This window comes from Passer domesticus, chromosome 7 (assembly GCF_036417665.1).
Source record: "Passer domesticus isolate bPasDom1 chromosome 7, bPasDom1.hap1, whole genome shotgun sequence".
In the NCBI taxonomy this organism is placed as follows: Eukaryota; Metazoa; Chordata; class Aves; order Passeriformes; family Passeridae; genus Passer; species Passer domesticus.
This window is the reverse complement of record NC_087480.1, coordinates 53829546-53844708: the sequence shown is the minus strand read 5'-3', so window position 1 is coordinate 53844708 and position 15163 is coordinate 53829546. Positions and strand designations below refer to the sequence as shown.

General features: G+C 48.4%; 1 protein-coding gene and 1 long non-coding RNA gene across 4 annotated transcripts in view; both read right to left on the bottom strand.

Moving 5' to 3' along the window:
* The window catches only part of RAD54L (RAD54 like), a 48765-nt gene extending 48246 nt beyond the window's left edge, over positions 1–519 (bottom strand). The window contains exon 1 of the mRNA XM_064428763.1: positions 472–519. Within this exon, the coding sequence (XP_064284833.1) occupies positions 472–504 (33 nt within the window). The 5' untranslated portion in view covers positions 505–519. The remainder of the gene's footprint in view (positions 1–471) is intronic.
* A 1070-nt stretch (positions 520–1589) lies between these two features.
* Positions 1590–14262, bottom strand: LOC135305273 (uncharacterized). Of its 3 annotated transcripts, none has more exons than XR_010366498.1 (4): positions 14149–14262; positions 13395–13559; positions 13257–13297; positions 1590–1964 (listed from the first exon to the last, which is right to left on the bottom strand). It is a non-coding gene; the product is annotated as an uncharacterized LOC135305273 (long non-coding RNA). The 3 variants fall into 3 exon arrangements; XR_010366496.1 differs by lacking the exon at positions 1590–1964 and adding an exon at positions 7634–8783; XR_010366497.1 differs by lacking the exon at positions 1590–1964 and adding an exon at positions 9908–10950.
* Positions 14263–15163: the final 901 nt, after the last annotated feature.

Below are 15163 nucleotides of genomic sequence, written 5' to 3'. Positions count from 1 at the left end.
AGGACAGCCCCTTACCACATACCGAGAGCACCCTGAGAAAGCATGCAATCCCCACCTCATACCTTTTAAACCCCAGAGAAACAGAGAAAGAGAGGCTGTGGGCTGTTTAAAGCCCTTGTTGGTTCCTGGTGCAGGATGGAGGCAGCACCAAGATACAGGACCCAGGGGAGGCAGGGCCTGAGCTCTTTGTCCCCATTTGTCCTGTCACAGCAATGCCAGCAGGCAGTTCCCAAAGCCTGGTTTGATATAAGCACTGACACATCCCATATCCCAGAGAGACTCCCAAGGGGTTTTCAGGACCTCCAGGTTGGGCTGGCTGAGCAGGGATAACTGGACACCCCAACCCAAGCTCGGTGGCTGCACTGCTCCTCTCAAGGGACCCAGACCTGGTCTGAGCAATTGGCCATCCTCCTCATGGTCATTCCTGCAACACACAACAGCCCCACTGCTAACACCATGCTTCCCCGTCACCTGTTTGGGCACCGGCTCTCCAAGGCTTCCCATTTCACCCCTCCATACTCCTCCAGAGAGGTCAGAGCTGCCTGTGTCTTTCAGGGAAGAGCAGGGAATTTGAGTCCCCACACACAGCCACAGGCAATGTCACATGTCCAGGAGCACAACAGCAAGGTTTCGTTGCCTGGGTGACATCCAAGCCACCATCCATCACCCAGGCACACACCCAGGCAAGCAGCCAGGCTGGCAAGGACAGGGAGGGTTTCCCATGGAAAGCTGAAGTCAGTCCAAGCCAGGGGCACAATCCAGCCAAGAGTGCTCACTCCTCACGCTCCCTGAGGAGCAGGGAGAGCTCTCCATCCATTACCTGCAGCTCACATGTTGTGGTCTGTCACTTGAGCCCACTCCCACACAGCTGTGACCAGGCTGCTCGCTCTGTTTAGCCACACGTGTGCACAGGCTAAACAGCAGGTCTGGAGCAGTTTGGTTTTGCTCATATTTTCTTCATTACTGAGACAAATAATCTGTTTTAGTAGGAAGAGGGGCATTGCTCTCGCTGCTTTACATGCTGCTTGTTGAAAGCAAGGTTGTCCTGATGTCTGAGTAAGGCAGATTGAGACCTCCATAACTGCCCTTCTTCTAGTAAAATCTCAGTTGTTGCTGCCATGACTGAAGTTCTCCTGTCCCCTCAGTGGTGGCAGGAAGGACCACCCTCCCCCTGCCCAGCAGTTTAATCCCTGACCCACACCAAATTGCTGTGTGTTGTGCACAAACAACATTATTCAAGGGTGATCAAACTTCCTTATAGTGAGAGACCCCAAGGGCCTAAATCACCTCTGGGGTGAAGCAAGTCTCAGCACCAGGCTGTTTGGACAATAAGCAACTGTAAAGAAGAAGGAGTGGGAACTAAAGGTCAGTCTACACCAAGGGCTTAAAACCGAGCTGAACTTCTGGCCAGGGTTTATTTAAGCTGCACAGCAGCACACCCTTGGAGTAAAGCAGCAAAATAAATGAAGTCACCGAAACAATCACACTCTGCATCTGTAAGGTCAGGCTTTTCACACCACCCTCTCTCCTGTGTTTTGGCTTTCAGAGTCTGTTCTTCACAGGTACAGAGAGTCACAAATCTACGAGGGGGGGAAAAAACACAACAAAACCAACAAACCAGGGAAGTGACTTTTACCTTTGTCATTTTCCCTGTCTCCCAGCAACAACCGCATCTTCTCCACCTTGCTCCCCTTCCAGCACCTCACAGCTGGCAGAGATCTTAGGAACAAACAAGGCTCCCTGCAGCGAGGGCTGCCTGGCAGGGGCTGATGCTTCAGTCTAGCATGAGGACGATCTTTTCACCTGCAGAGGTGACAGCTCTTGGATTATGTCTAACCATCAGCTCTCATTCTCCATCAGCAAAGATTCCCAACCTCATTCCAGGGCTGAACAGATGGTGACAGTGTCTGGGCTGATGCCCAAGTGTCAACAAGGCAGCTTCTTGTTTCCACACAGACTTATCCCTGGGAAGGGAAGTGGAAAAAAAGCATGTGATAAGACACTGCCACCTCACCCTGTCTAAACAGTCACACTAACCCCAGGACAAGTTCTCTGGGTTTGTATTATTAATGTTCCTCCTCTTAGGCTGAGGGGAGGGCTTCCCAGGGGGAGGATTTTGCTCCAGGAGACCTTTCTGTGCCTGTCTCAGGAGGGGAATTAGCAATCGGAGCCTCCTCCAGAGCTTGTCTTTTTTCCAATTAATACATGAATAATCAGCATAATTTCATGCCAATTGTTTTGTGTTTTGACACCACAGATATTCCGTGTTCCTCTGCTACGCAACTCCTCTGCTCCTTTTAATGGAATTGATTAAGTGCTAAACCACGACTTCCACATCCTCAGAATCATTCACACAACTGGTGGTGTGACAGAGCTGGGCACAGGCAGAAGCACCTCCTCAGAAGGATGTGCCATTGGCACATAAAAAGTCAAGCACAATCAGTGTTTGAGGACTTTGAGGGCAAAGTTGTTGAGAAGAGGTTGTGGCTGGGTGCCTCTTCAGGGGTGGCTCTGAAAGGATCCCATCTGCTTACCCACATGTGTGGTCAACCATGCCTGCCTGGGGACTGCAGAATTTGACACCCCCATAGATGTGCTTTCCTGACATTTTCCTCATCAAGCACTGATTTCAGCTTCCAGATGGCTTGGAATGCCTACATGCTGGGGAAAATGCTTTGCCCTGTACTGCCTCATGAAACCCATTCTGGAAACACATTTTGGGTGTCCTTCCACTGCTTACCAGTCTTAGTGGTGATGGGAGACCAGGAAACTTTCTTTCAGAGCACTCATGAGGAATTTATGCCACCCCTTTATCTATCTCAGGCAGGAGATAGGACAATGTGCTCTATGCCATGAGATTTCCTCTAGAAAATTTCAGGACAAAAATCCACAGGCAAGGGTAGAAAAACATCCTTGAGTAGATAAAGTCCATAGGGTCATTTAGGAACCCAAAGATCCCAAACTGATCAAAAGGCAAGATGAAGCTCTGTATCCCTGAGGGCAGACCTGTCTGATCTGCTGCTCATACTGCCACAGCCTTGGTGCCTTTTTGGGCCATCCCAGACAAACTAAAACAGTAACTATGAGCAAGTGCATTCAGCACACACTGGTCAGGCAGTGTTCAGCCAGATTCAGGATCACTGGGAGCTTGGGAGCACTAGCATAGTTGCTTTCAAAGGAATTGTGATCCATGCTGGATTTATCCAGGGGAGCAACAAGGATTTATGGCCCATCACAAATATAGGACCACATTTGAGTTTGCTAACCCTGTTGCCATTCCAATGGCACATTGTGCTTGGATTCACAATCTCCCAGGCAAAGCAGGCTGGGCTCTGCTCATATCCCAGGTGGGCTATCCCTATGAAATTCACGGGAATCTCTTCTGTGCTGTCCAGGGATGCTGGATCAAGGCTTCCTTACGTGCAGGGCTGCCAGGAGGAGACCAAGGGCTGTGAGCCATGAAGGTCCTCTGGTAGCCCAGAGCCACAGCCACTTACAGGCACCACAGGCCTCCTCCTGACCCTTTTCCTCTGAGTGCAGAGCAGCAGCAGAGTGATTAAAGCACCAGCTGGGCTGGCAAAAACAAATCTTTGCAATCTGCCTGTAAAAGCAGAGTGGCACAAGATGACTCTTGACTTCCTCTTCCTCCCTCTGGGCTCTGGGGCACCTGCCATCGTCCCTCCTGCAGGTTTGTGGGCATATCCTCAAGCTGTGTTTACAAAGGGATTTCAGGCTCCTTTAGGATAAGACGTTGCTATAGAAACAGCAGAAAGGAGACTGAGCTCACTGGGAGAGGGCCCGGACTATTGGTTTAAACAGGAAAGCCCATGAGGGGAATGCAATTGTCTGGAGACTGAGCAGGGAGCAGAGTCTGCTTTAATGAACACATCCTCCTCTTGGGAAAAGCAGGAAACTGAGTTTCTACAGCTCTCTATAAGACCAAAAAGTTTCCAATGCACGAAGAATGTGCCTGACACAGGGAACAGTAAGAGACATTTTCCAGCCTTTCGGTGGGATCTGGAGCTCAACCACCCTGCCAGAAAACTTCTACCCAGCTGGAACTTGAGCTCATGCCTCACCACTGCTGTCATCACTGCGTGGTGCTCCTGCGTGGCAGATGGGAGTATGACTGGCACAGGAAATGGAGAGGACCAGAGGCAAGATGCAGATGGCTAATTGAAACCTCTGAATAAACCTGCCACAGAATCATTAAAAAGGGACCCAACTTTGATCCCGGTGAGAGCCATTTCAAAATGCAAGGTACAAACCAAGAAAACAGTAAGTCAACCCCAGGCTCACATCTTCCAAAAGGAAGAATCTGACCATGGAAGTCAAGCTAAGATATTTGGCTGCAGGTCAAATATTTTTCTTGTTTCCTCCTTTCCTCCTCCAGACTCAGACAGGAAAGGGAATAGAAAAATTCATATTACATACACACACACACACACACACACACACACACAAAACAAAAACACCAAAAAAAACCCCAACCAAAAAAACCCCACAACAACAAAACACCGACTCACACCACCTGGAATAAAAACCTTCCAAAGAAAAACCTCCGTGCAAAGCTCAGCCAGGGCTCATCAGCAAAGGGCCATCATTAACTGCTGAAGTAGCAGGGCGTTTCCTTTTCCAAAGGCTGAGCTACCACACCGCCCTGAGAACACCTCTTCACAATCAGCCTGTGTTGAAACAAACCCAATCAGTGAGACACTGAGAATGAGTGTCCCTCCATGGATCCCTGCAGGGAGCTGATCTGATTACGGAGTGAGCTGGGGAGGGACCAGAAAGCACCCAGTGGGCGTTGTGGAGAGGAAAATCAGGGCAGAGTCTCAGAGCTGAGAGCCTGTGAGCAATAAACTCCACTGGGTGCAAATAAGAGACACTGGGGGAGAGTTTGCATTGGAAAAGCTGCAGCTGCACAGCTGCACCAGCCTCTGAAGTGGTCAGCTGGGAACAGGAGAGCACAGATTGTGATTTCCACACTGGCCTGAGTGGCCTGAACAGCTGAGAGCCCTAGGGAGGAAAGCTCCAGCTCTGTGATGAGGAAGAGAAACTTTCTGCACCTACAAGGCACACCCCAAAGGCTGCAGAGCCGAGAAGCACACCCTGGCTGGCTGGAGCCTTGGCATGGGCACAGATGGAGGTGACATTTCCTCACCCTAACAGCCATGCCTTGAGGATCTGTCCCCAGTCGGGCTGGGAGGTCATCCTGTTATGATAACTTTTTATATTCATAACAATCCCACTTCCAGGGCTCAGATGTAGTGTCAGCAGTCCCTGCCTCACGAGCATCTCTGATGTCAGCTCCAAGGAGATGCTTTCAGAATGAATTTGGCCCCACGATGCGCAGAAGCCAGCATGCCACCAGCCACCCCCAGGATGAACACCGTGGCACTTCGTGTATGCTATCATTTGTCATTTGCCTCTCCCCAGAATTGTTTCCCAGAATTTGCCTTCCCCAACAGCAGGGTCACCTAAACCTTGCCAAAAGTCCTATTTCCCCTCCCCCAAATCAAAAACCTGCTGGCAGTGGGGTCTGAACTCAAACACAGGAGACGTCTAGGTCTCCTCAAAAGCTTTTGGATCCACTGCCTAGAGCTAAGCTCCAGCATGGGACTGGTGCTTAGGATCATCCCTCTCTTTTGGTGTATCAGCCACCCCAAACAGCAGGAAGGGCCTGGAGCTGGTGACCCTGAGCCCCCTGACTGTCAGGTGGCACCACACAGTGCATGGTCCCTCCTTCACGCTGCGAGCTGGGGGCTGTGAAGAACCTTCTGAGACAGGCACCAGAGGGAAGACATGCAAAATCATCTGCAAACCAGATGCAAATCTAATAATATTGCCAGCTCCCCAAAGGGAATGAGGACATGAAGCAACCTGGAACAGCTGTCAAAATAATACACTCCCCAGTGTGAGTGGGAATGGGCTTCTCACTAGGTGCCAGAGTCACTGGTTTAACCTTTCTGCTCACCCCTGTCTTCTCACTTTAAAGTAAAATGCTTATTTAACACCAAAAAAAAAAAAAAAAAAGAGCAGAAAACAGAGTCAGAGCATCCCCTGGAAGTGGGGATGAAAGGACACTGGAGGACAGAAATAGACCTGAGAGAAAGGCAGGTGCTTTGGGGAGGAATGTGTGCTCTGCTCGGGGTCAGAACTCCCTCCCCTTGGCCAGATCCTGTTACAGGCAGCATGATTGGGATGTACACAGAGAGATACAGTGATGGTAGCTGAACAAATCCTGCTGGAGTCAGGCAGGAGCTCTTCCCCTTTATTTCTGGAGCCTCAGAGTTCCAGCCAACAGACTCTTAAGTGGAGCAAGGGACACACACATTGAAACACATTGAAAGGCTTTGGTACGTCTACACCACACTCATCTTTCTACTGCTGCATCCACCCCTCCATTCATCCTTCAACTCCTTTATTCCTGCCCCATCTCTCTGATTTACACACCCGTGCATTCAGAGCAGCACTGGAGCTGTTTGGCACAAGATCAAAACTCAGGAAAAATTCCTTTCTGAGCCAGGAGGACACATCCAACCCCCAAATGTTCAGGGAACAAGGCATTCCAATTTCCTAAGTCCTGCATTTGGGAAAAACAACTTTCCCAGAGGAGAAATCAATGTCAAGGCCCTTGGGAAAAGTGAGGTGTCTATGGCCTTCCCTAGGATCATCCATCTGCAAGCCATGGGAGCGTGAGCCTATTGTAATTAAGAATATTTTTCAATGCTAATGGCACCAACAGGACACAGATGGAAGAAGCTCTGTTATATTGACACCAGTCCACCTGGAGAATCTCTTGGCTGAGACCAGCTCAGTTTGCTTTTCACACAGGGGAGAGTTTCACACAGTTTGAGAAGTTTTATTTGAGGAAAAAGACAATTCAGGCTTGTATCAGGAGGAAGATAGAAACATACTTGTTCTTTCAGCTCCCAAGGAAGAATAACCAGCTTTGGAGGTCAAGGTCCAGGTCCTGCTCTCAGGTGAGGGGCAGGACAGCACCCATTTAACTGGCAAGAAGGACTTAACTAGAGCTATATCAGGTAATGGGATAGAAGTAACCAGAAAAACAGAAGGTGGAAGGACACTTAATCCCTTCAGTAAACAGTCACGCTAACATCTATATTTGTGCATTTTCTGATCACAATTCAGCTGGAAACAAAAGCAGACTGGGTGGCAGAAAGCACCAAGAGCTCAGATGCTCCTGAGGGAAAGCGAGTGGGAGCAGAGGTGGAGAGAGCCCCAGCACCTGAGCAGGAGGAGCAGAGCAGGTGCTGATCTCAGGTCCATTGACAACCCAGTTAAGGCAAAGTGACAACTCAGGCTCAGAGAGACAAGTAAAATTAAATCTAAAATAGCAAGGGGTGTTTCCAGATTTTTTTATATATATCTTATTGCCTGCCAGAAATAAGAGCGAGGGAAGAATTCACTTCTTATCATACCTTCTCAGAGGTGCTGAGTAGGGTAATGAAATAGAAAATCTGTTTCCAAGGTACATTCAGCCCTGAAATGTGAACATATTTCCCTGGATGGTTGAAAAGGGAAAAAGAAAGAAATTATAACTGCAGTCTCCCAAAAGTCATGGCAAAAATTGAGGTGTTCATTTAAAAAAAAAAAAAAAGGGATATGTTTCTGGAAGAATATGTCCATAGAACTGGTCATTCTGATATTTGCCAGGCAAATTCAGCCTGGGGGATACCATGGCAATGAGTAACTAGACTTCCACTGTGGCTTTGCCCCTGTTTGAAACAAAACACTGGATTTGGGGATTCAGGACAACACTTTCTCCCAGCTGCATTAAAAGCCACAGTTCAGATACTCCTAGTGGGCCCTGTCTTGGACAGCCTGTAGAGACAAAACACACTGCTTGTCTGCTGAGCATGGTACAAGCAGCAAACACAGCATCTGACTGGGGCTGTCCAGGGAACTTTGCCTTCACAGCCCTCTTGCCTTACACCTCACAGCTGAGACTGTGGATTAGGGAAGGAGGGGCAGACCCTGGGAACAGCACCTTACATTGCACTGCAAGGACAGTTCAGAGCTAGAGCTTGGCGTGCAAGATCCTCAAAGCCACCCAGACCTGCAGACTGGAGCAAAGCTGCCAAAGCAGCACCTGAAGGTAAGGAAGGTATTACTGAGCCTGTGTGGGAGTGAGTTAATCCCAGTCCTCTTGCTGGCTATGTAAAAAAGGTCCCAATAGCAAGAAAACGAGATATTAATGAGCAGACCTTCACACTATGAAAATCCCCTCCTGCTACCCCTGTCACCAAAGAGGGCAGGGAGGCTCTGTACCCCAGCCCAGAAGCACTGCCCAAACATCCTCACCCTCCTTACACAAACCTAGCTAAAATTTATCATTATTTGGGCTCCATCCAGCCCAGTTCCTGCCACTCTTTTCATAAGAAATCAAACAGCCTCTTTGAGCCCCCATTGACTGTAGGGGCACTGTGGCGCCCTGTCCCCCTTGGACAGGTCTTCACCCTTTGGTTCTTCTCTCCCCTTTCATGCCATATTGCAGGTTACTCTCTGGTAAAACATGCTGAAAAGCCCATCTGTCTGCCTGCAGGACAGGCAGCTCCTGACAGATGTGTTGCCACTGTCCACACTTTTCCATCACCTTCCTGTCTGCCACTGCCTCTTGGATATTAAAAATCACCTGGAGCGATGATTCCTCGTTGCTCTGTGCTCCCTCCTCCAGTCTGTCACCGTGTAAGCCACTTGACAGGTGATTATTTGGTCACTGAAGCCAGGGAAGCCGGGCTGAAGGAAATTAGTGTCTCCTGAAATAAACACGGCGGCCGATTTGGAGAGGTTTCTCGCCGGACAAGCAGGCTATTTTGGGATGGCACCACTAAGCAGCATTATGGCTTTGTGCACAGACTGGCTCGGAGCAGCTGCCCTGCTGGCCTTTTGCACCCCTTGTTCCTCCCCTGAGGTTCTGTGGTTTTTCTGTGCCTCGTGGTCAGACTGGGCTCTTCTCCCTGCACAGTCATTGACTCGGTGTCCCTCTTCCAGGAAACACCACTGTCCCCTCCCTTATATAAGATTAATAATAAACAGCTTCATTTCCAACAGCTTTGGACATGCACTGTGTTGCTCTGATTAAGGCAATGCAGTTTTTGGCTTTAGGACCTGATTTGTGCAGTGTTAGTCTCTGGTGGTGTCTGCCATCCCAGCTGGAGACATCTCTGCTCCCTGGCACAGGCTGAGTTTACACCTGAGCAGAAGATCCCTAGATCAGAAGCAGTGTGGAGCCATCCCTGTGGCTGGTGAGTGCATCATCATCTTCAAAATGGCCGTGAGGAGCCATGCAAAAGTCATGTCTCCCTCCAGGTCTTTGCTTAATCACCCCTCCAAACAAGGTTTCAGTGGGAGACAAATACTGATTATGCTTCATACGAGCCCCTCTACAGTCCTGGATGTCTTTGCTGGGGTAGGGCACCATCTTCATCACCATCCCTCAGAAAACCAGTGGGATGAAAAGATTACTTATAACACTGTCCACAGGCTGATTGGATTCAAATTATCATCCCCTTTTGCATTCAATTTCCATCCATACTTTTATTTGGTAGTTGGAGAGTCAGCCTACACCTTTCACTAGCTGAAGCTCCCACTTCCTTGGACTCCCATTTACTGGGAGTACCTGGCACAACTTGAGGCATTTCCTCTCATTCTATCACTTATTACTTGGAAAGGGAGATCAACACCCACCTCACCCTCTTTCAGGAAAAAAAGAAAGAGGATATTTTGCATGGCATGAATGTTAGATCCAGGGGTTGATTTTCTTGCTTACCAACACCAACCCATTTGTTTTCCTGAGACCAAACCTCCCCGGAACTGCTGGGAGATAACCTCTGTCCTTCACCATGAGCATGAAGCAGGTGAGAGCCCTGCAAGCCCCCTTGAAGCTGTTTAATCCCTGCCCACCGTGGCTCCTCTGCCAGGTGAGCTTAGTTTGTCACAGCCCAGCTCCTGGAATCACTCCTGTCAGCTTTCCCACTAAACGTGTACAGAACACCTTCAACTGGGCCTTGAGTAATTTTGTACTTTCCCTCATGTCTGCAGCTGGAGTGTTTGTTCTCCCTGCAGATACAGTCTTGTGAGCAGTTCAAAGGGAATTTGCTCTGGCTACAGGAGCTGCTCTCTGGGTGGAGTCAGCATGGATTTCTGCTCTGCCCAAGCTGCCACTTCTGCAAAAATATAGTAAAAATTACATGAAAGTGAGCTTCTGATTTGAAAGCCCTTTCCACAGAGACACTGTGGTGTGCCACCAGAGTTCAGATCAAATGTGATCTATTTTCAAGTGGAAAAAATAGCTCTTTTGCTCATATTACTGATCACACTGGGCTCCTCTTGGGTCAGGTGTCACTGAATTCTGCTCATTCTCATGACCCAAATGGCTGCAAAAGTTTGCATTGTTTGTAAATGAAGGGTGACATTGGCACTACAACTGAAGCTTCTTGAATAACTGAGTTGAACATTTCCATAGTGATCAAAGTCAACAACCAGTTGCTTTTCACTCACCATCTGCCTGCTGTCAACCAAGGCAAAATGGAAACAAGCCCACCCCCATTCATCACCTTAATAAAACCCATCACTTAACATCACTCCTGACACAGATTTCCTCACCCCAGAGCTGATGCACTGGTCTCCACACAAGCTGCAGGAGCAATGCTAGCAGCAGCAGTGGGAGGTTTTGAAATTGGATGTGAGCTGGGCATCCAGGCATGAAGCACAGCAGCAAGTCCCCTGAACTCACTCTGTGTCACATCACTCTCCAATACTCTCAGCTTGCTTGAACCTGACAAGTTGGTTCCACTGGTTTCTGTGCTGTTCACATGTTTCATGCTCTTCTCATGAGCATTTCCATGTTTGGTGAAAATATTTTGCTCCTTTCCAGATGATTGGGGGTTTTGGAAATAATCATCTGTGCCTCAGAGAGAAGAACTAATAGTCAGGATTAAGGAACAGGGAAGGCAAAAAAACCAAAACAAATCAAGGTCATTCACAGTTTGATACTCTGACCTGCTTCTCCTCAGCTGTCTGCCTGTCATCCTCCTCCTGGCCTCCTGAGTTTGATAAACTTTATGCTGCTGCTGCTATGCAGTCAGAACAAGTCTTTATTTCCTCTGTCAAATTTACCTTCTGGAAAACTGGTAGAAATCAGCCAGGAAATCAGAGGAAAGGGGAATAATCAGCACTGTTTTTCAGGCTGGGGAAATCAAGGCTCAGAAAATGGAAAGTGAGTTTCCAGAGGTCACAGGGACTGTCAGTGGCAGAGAGGAAAGGGACCATGGGACTGTGTCCTTCTAACACCTTGGCTGTATCTCACAGCCTCTAGAGACAGACTTAGAGCAGAACATATTTCTCTGGCCCTCTTACAAAGTGCTTGCCTGCCAGCAGCTCCCTGCTCAGGGAGGGAGTCCCAGAGATGGACCCACAGCAGCACTGGGGAGCTGTGTGACAGCAGGACTGGTTCACTGCCCCAAGGTGCAACCAGTCCTGGGGACAGGTTCCCCTGAGACAGCACACAGCCCTTCCTCTCCCCCTTCATTCCTGCTCTGATCTTCCCATTCATCTTCCCTGTCCCTCTTCATCCCCAGATAATCCCATTACTTAAGCTGATGTCCAGCTTCTGCTAAGCACTGTCACCTCTGCCCTTGGCTGGGCTACAAAGCTGCCCCAAGCATGGGGCACTCAAGAGGATGCTGATAGACTCCAGCTGGGCATTGCTGGAGTCAATCATTTGGCTTGGAAGCTTCTCTCTGGAGCCATGAGGGTTTGAAAGCATGACCTTGAGTTGTCATCTCATAGAGAGATCCCAAAAATTTGAAAGAAATTGTCTGAAAGCAACCGATGAAATACAAAGCTCTGCTTCCAGAAGAAAGTCCTCTGGGGTCAGGGCAGTTTGGTCTCAGGTGGAGAGCAGATTCATGAGGACCACTAGTTTTTAATGGACAGGGGTCCTGTGCCAGGTTTGTGGCTGTGAGCTCCTGCCCCACAAGCTGCAAGCTCACATGCTGCCCACAGCCCCTCCCCAGCCAGCTGCACATCCCCAGGCCAGTGCCAGTTCCCTGAGCAGACGTGGAAGAGAAGAGGCACTACATAAAAGGCAGAAAGGGCTACAGGGGGAGAACATTAAAATGAAACATTTAGAGCTGCCTCTTTCTGTTGTGTCTTCCCCCACACTGTCTGCCTGGCCTTTCCTTGCCCAGCGCTGTGGGGGTGACTGGCTCTGATCAATTGCCCTTTATTTCCATATTAAGTGAAGCAGTTGGGGGATTAATATCTCCCTCTGCCATGCAGCCCCGTGCATAATTTTTGTTAAAAGGTTGTTAACTTGCCCTTTTTATTATTATTATTATTATTTCCTCCTTCCAAAGTCTTTGTTTCTACATGCCATTTAGAGAACCATAGGAAAGAATTTTAAGAGTTATGAAATGCCAAATTATGCTAAATAGATTCTGGATGACCTTAGCAGAAAGCTGGCATGTTGACAGACCTGCTATACCACCCATTGTGTCCAATATCAAGTCAAAGTCCTAGTTGAATCTCCTCCAGGAGTGCCACCAGCTCAAGGAATGGTCCCACCTGATATTCCCCAGTGGATATCCCAGTGCACTGCCAAGATCAGGCGCTCAAGGAGCCAGAAACCTCCCTGCTGCAGTTACCCAGCTCTCCTGACACTCCAGCAGAGCACATCTGCACCAAACACTGCCCTGCAGGCCTGACTTTCCTCAGTGAGGTGTCTGTTCACATGCTGGGGCTGGTGGGGTTTCCCTCCAGAGTGTTGGGCAGCTTCCCTGCCTGGAAAGAGCTGCACCTTGTACCACCCATGGCAGAGAGTGTGGGACAGCACAGAGCTCATCCAACTGCTGCTAGGGAAGACCCCTTCACCACCACCTCCCTGCCTAACTGGAAAGCTCAGGGTGGGCTGTGGCAAACAAATATCTGCTCCTTAGCATGCCTGAGTGCTCTCCCTCATCAGGGAGGGCTCAGCATTCAATGAGCTGCATGTTTACATCTGCCACGCTGGCCCCAGCGCTGCGCTGCACACACTTGGCTGGGCACGACAAAGGTCAGCTGGTCCTGCTGCATGGGGACTCTGCACTGCCTCATGTGTGAGCCTGCCAGGCAGCTGGGCAGGCACCTGCAGGAGAAGTCTCTTTTTCCCATGGAGGAAACAGCAACAGCAACCTTGGAAATCCAGGTAAGGAACCCTTCAGGGGATAGCACGGTTTCTTCCCGCATACCTGCCTGCTACTCTGGGAGATGTCACCTGCCAGCAGAGAAGCTGAAAGAGATAAAGAGATGTGTGCGTGGCTTCATTCAGGTCACCTCTGAGTGTCTTTGCTTGCGAGACAACAGCCAGCTGAGAGCTGCTTTCTTACTTAGCTGGAAGAGAAGAGCTTTACTGAGCCCAGCAACAGGCAAAGATGCAAAGACACGAGGCTTTCTTCCATATCCTAGTGCTAGGAAAGGGGTTTACTTCACAAAGCTCCGGGGGATTTCTTTTTTCCTCTCCTGTTCCAGCTGAAGATCAAAATCCCAAGCACCTGTGAAATTAAACAGAAATAAAGCCACCTGGTTTGGGTCAATTAAAATGTTTTGTTTCAGTAGCTTCTGAACATGCTGTTAATAATCAGCTTAAATGCAGAACAAGGGCATTTCAAATTAGAAAACTAAAAAGTCTTGGTTGTCAAAGGGAGACTTTTCAAGAATTTGAAGGTTCTTTTTTAAACCAATACATTTGTCAAAGCTGTTCTTTTTTTACCAAAAAAAGAAGTTTCCACTTCAATAGATCTGCCACCTTTTAGACACAAGCAGAGACAAGGAGAGAGAAAGGTAAGGCCCAAAGCTGGTTGGAAACCAAGGTCGTAACAACCATAACTCACTAAATCACCATGACATCAAAGGATTGAAACTATAGGATGAGTTCTGTATTCCTCACTGGCATCATCTATTGCCTTTTGTAACACCAGGATTTCACTAATGACTCGAAATCTGCAGCCCATCTTTCATCCTCAGGCATTACATGGAAGCTACATTAACTCTGCAGGAGATTAATGGGACCCTACTGCACAGGAACTGGTGGTTCCCTCATCATGCACACTGCTGATCCAGCACGTTTTATGACCACTCCACCTGGGCAGCTTGGGCACGACTGAAGTGATAAATAACCACCTCTGCTTTCTGTGCAAACAGAGAGACCCTCTCAGCACTGGTTCTGTTGCTAAGGCAGAGCAGTGGATGGTGTTGCTCTTCACAGCACCAGCTTGGAACCCCAAGAGCCACGTTTACAGATGGTGCTTTGTCACCTGAGTTACTGCCAGTGGCTTCAGGCACTGTCAGATTCCTGAGCAAGCAGCAGATCTGTGTCACTATAGGACACAAGACAACACGACACAGACACGCTGTTGCTCTCAAGGCAGGAAAAGGGGCAAGTTTATTTTCTGACTCCAACATTTATAGATTTCCAAAGGTGACAGTGGATTGGAGGGTGAAAGTGCCACCTGTCCAAGGACACTGGACAAACTAACAGTCCATCAAGTTTCTCCTCCTCCATAAAAGAATGCAAAACAATAAGTTGTTTACAGAAAGTGTGTGAGAAAGTTTGGTACAAGGATGCAAACATCAGAAGGCTTAGAAAATCTTAAAAAATCAGGGCGACAATCTGTGTTCACTGAGGAACAGGAGAGAGGCTCAGAAGGAGAAGACAACAGTGGCAGAAAGAAACGTGCACCTCTGAGGGCTCCACAAAGGCAGTGACGACAAGAACACAGCCAGGAAATAGTTCCCAGTGTGTTGTACAAAAGCTCACTTCCACACAAGAGTTTGAAGAGGGAAAAAAAGCAAAGTTGGCTCTGTGGAACCACCTCTGGCAGTCCCCACGCCAACATTGGGAAAATAGCCTCAAAAAGATGCATGAAGGAGGAAGGGATCTAGTAAAACAACAAAAAGGGATTTTTAGAATTCCTAGAAAGTATACAGGCAAAATCCTATGAAGTGACAAAATTTCTAGAAAGAAAATAATTTCCTAGAAAACAGATTTTTTTTTTCTACAAATAATCCTAGAAGAAACTGGGAAAGTATTTGCAAAGTTCTTGATAAGCACTTGAGGACATCTCTAGAAAGCCAAACAAGAAATGGCTTGAGACAA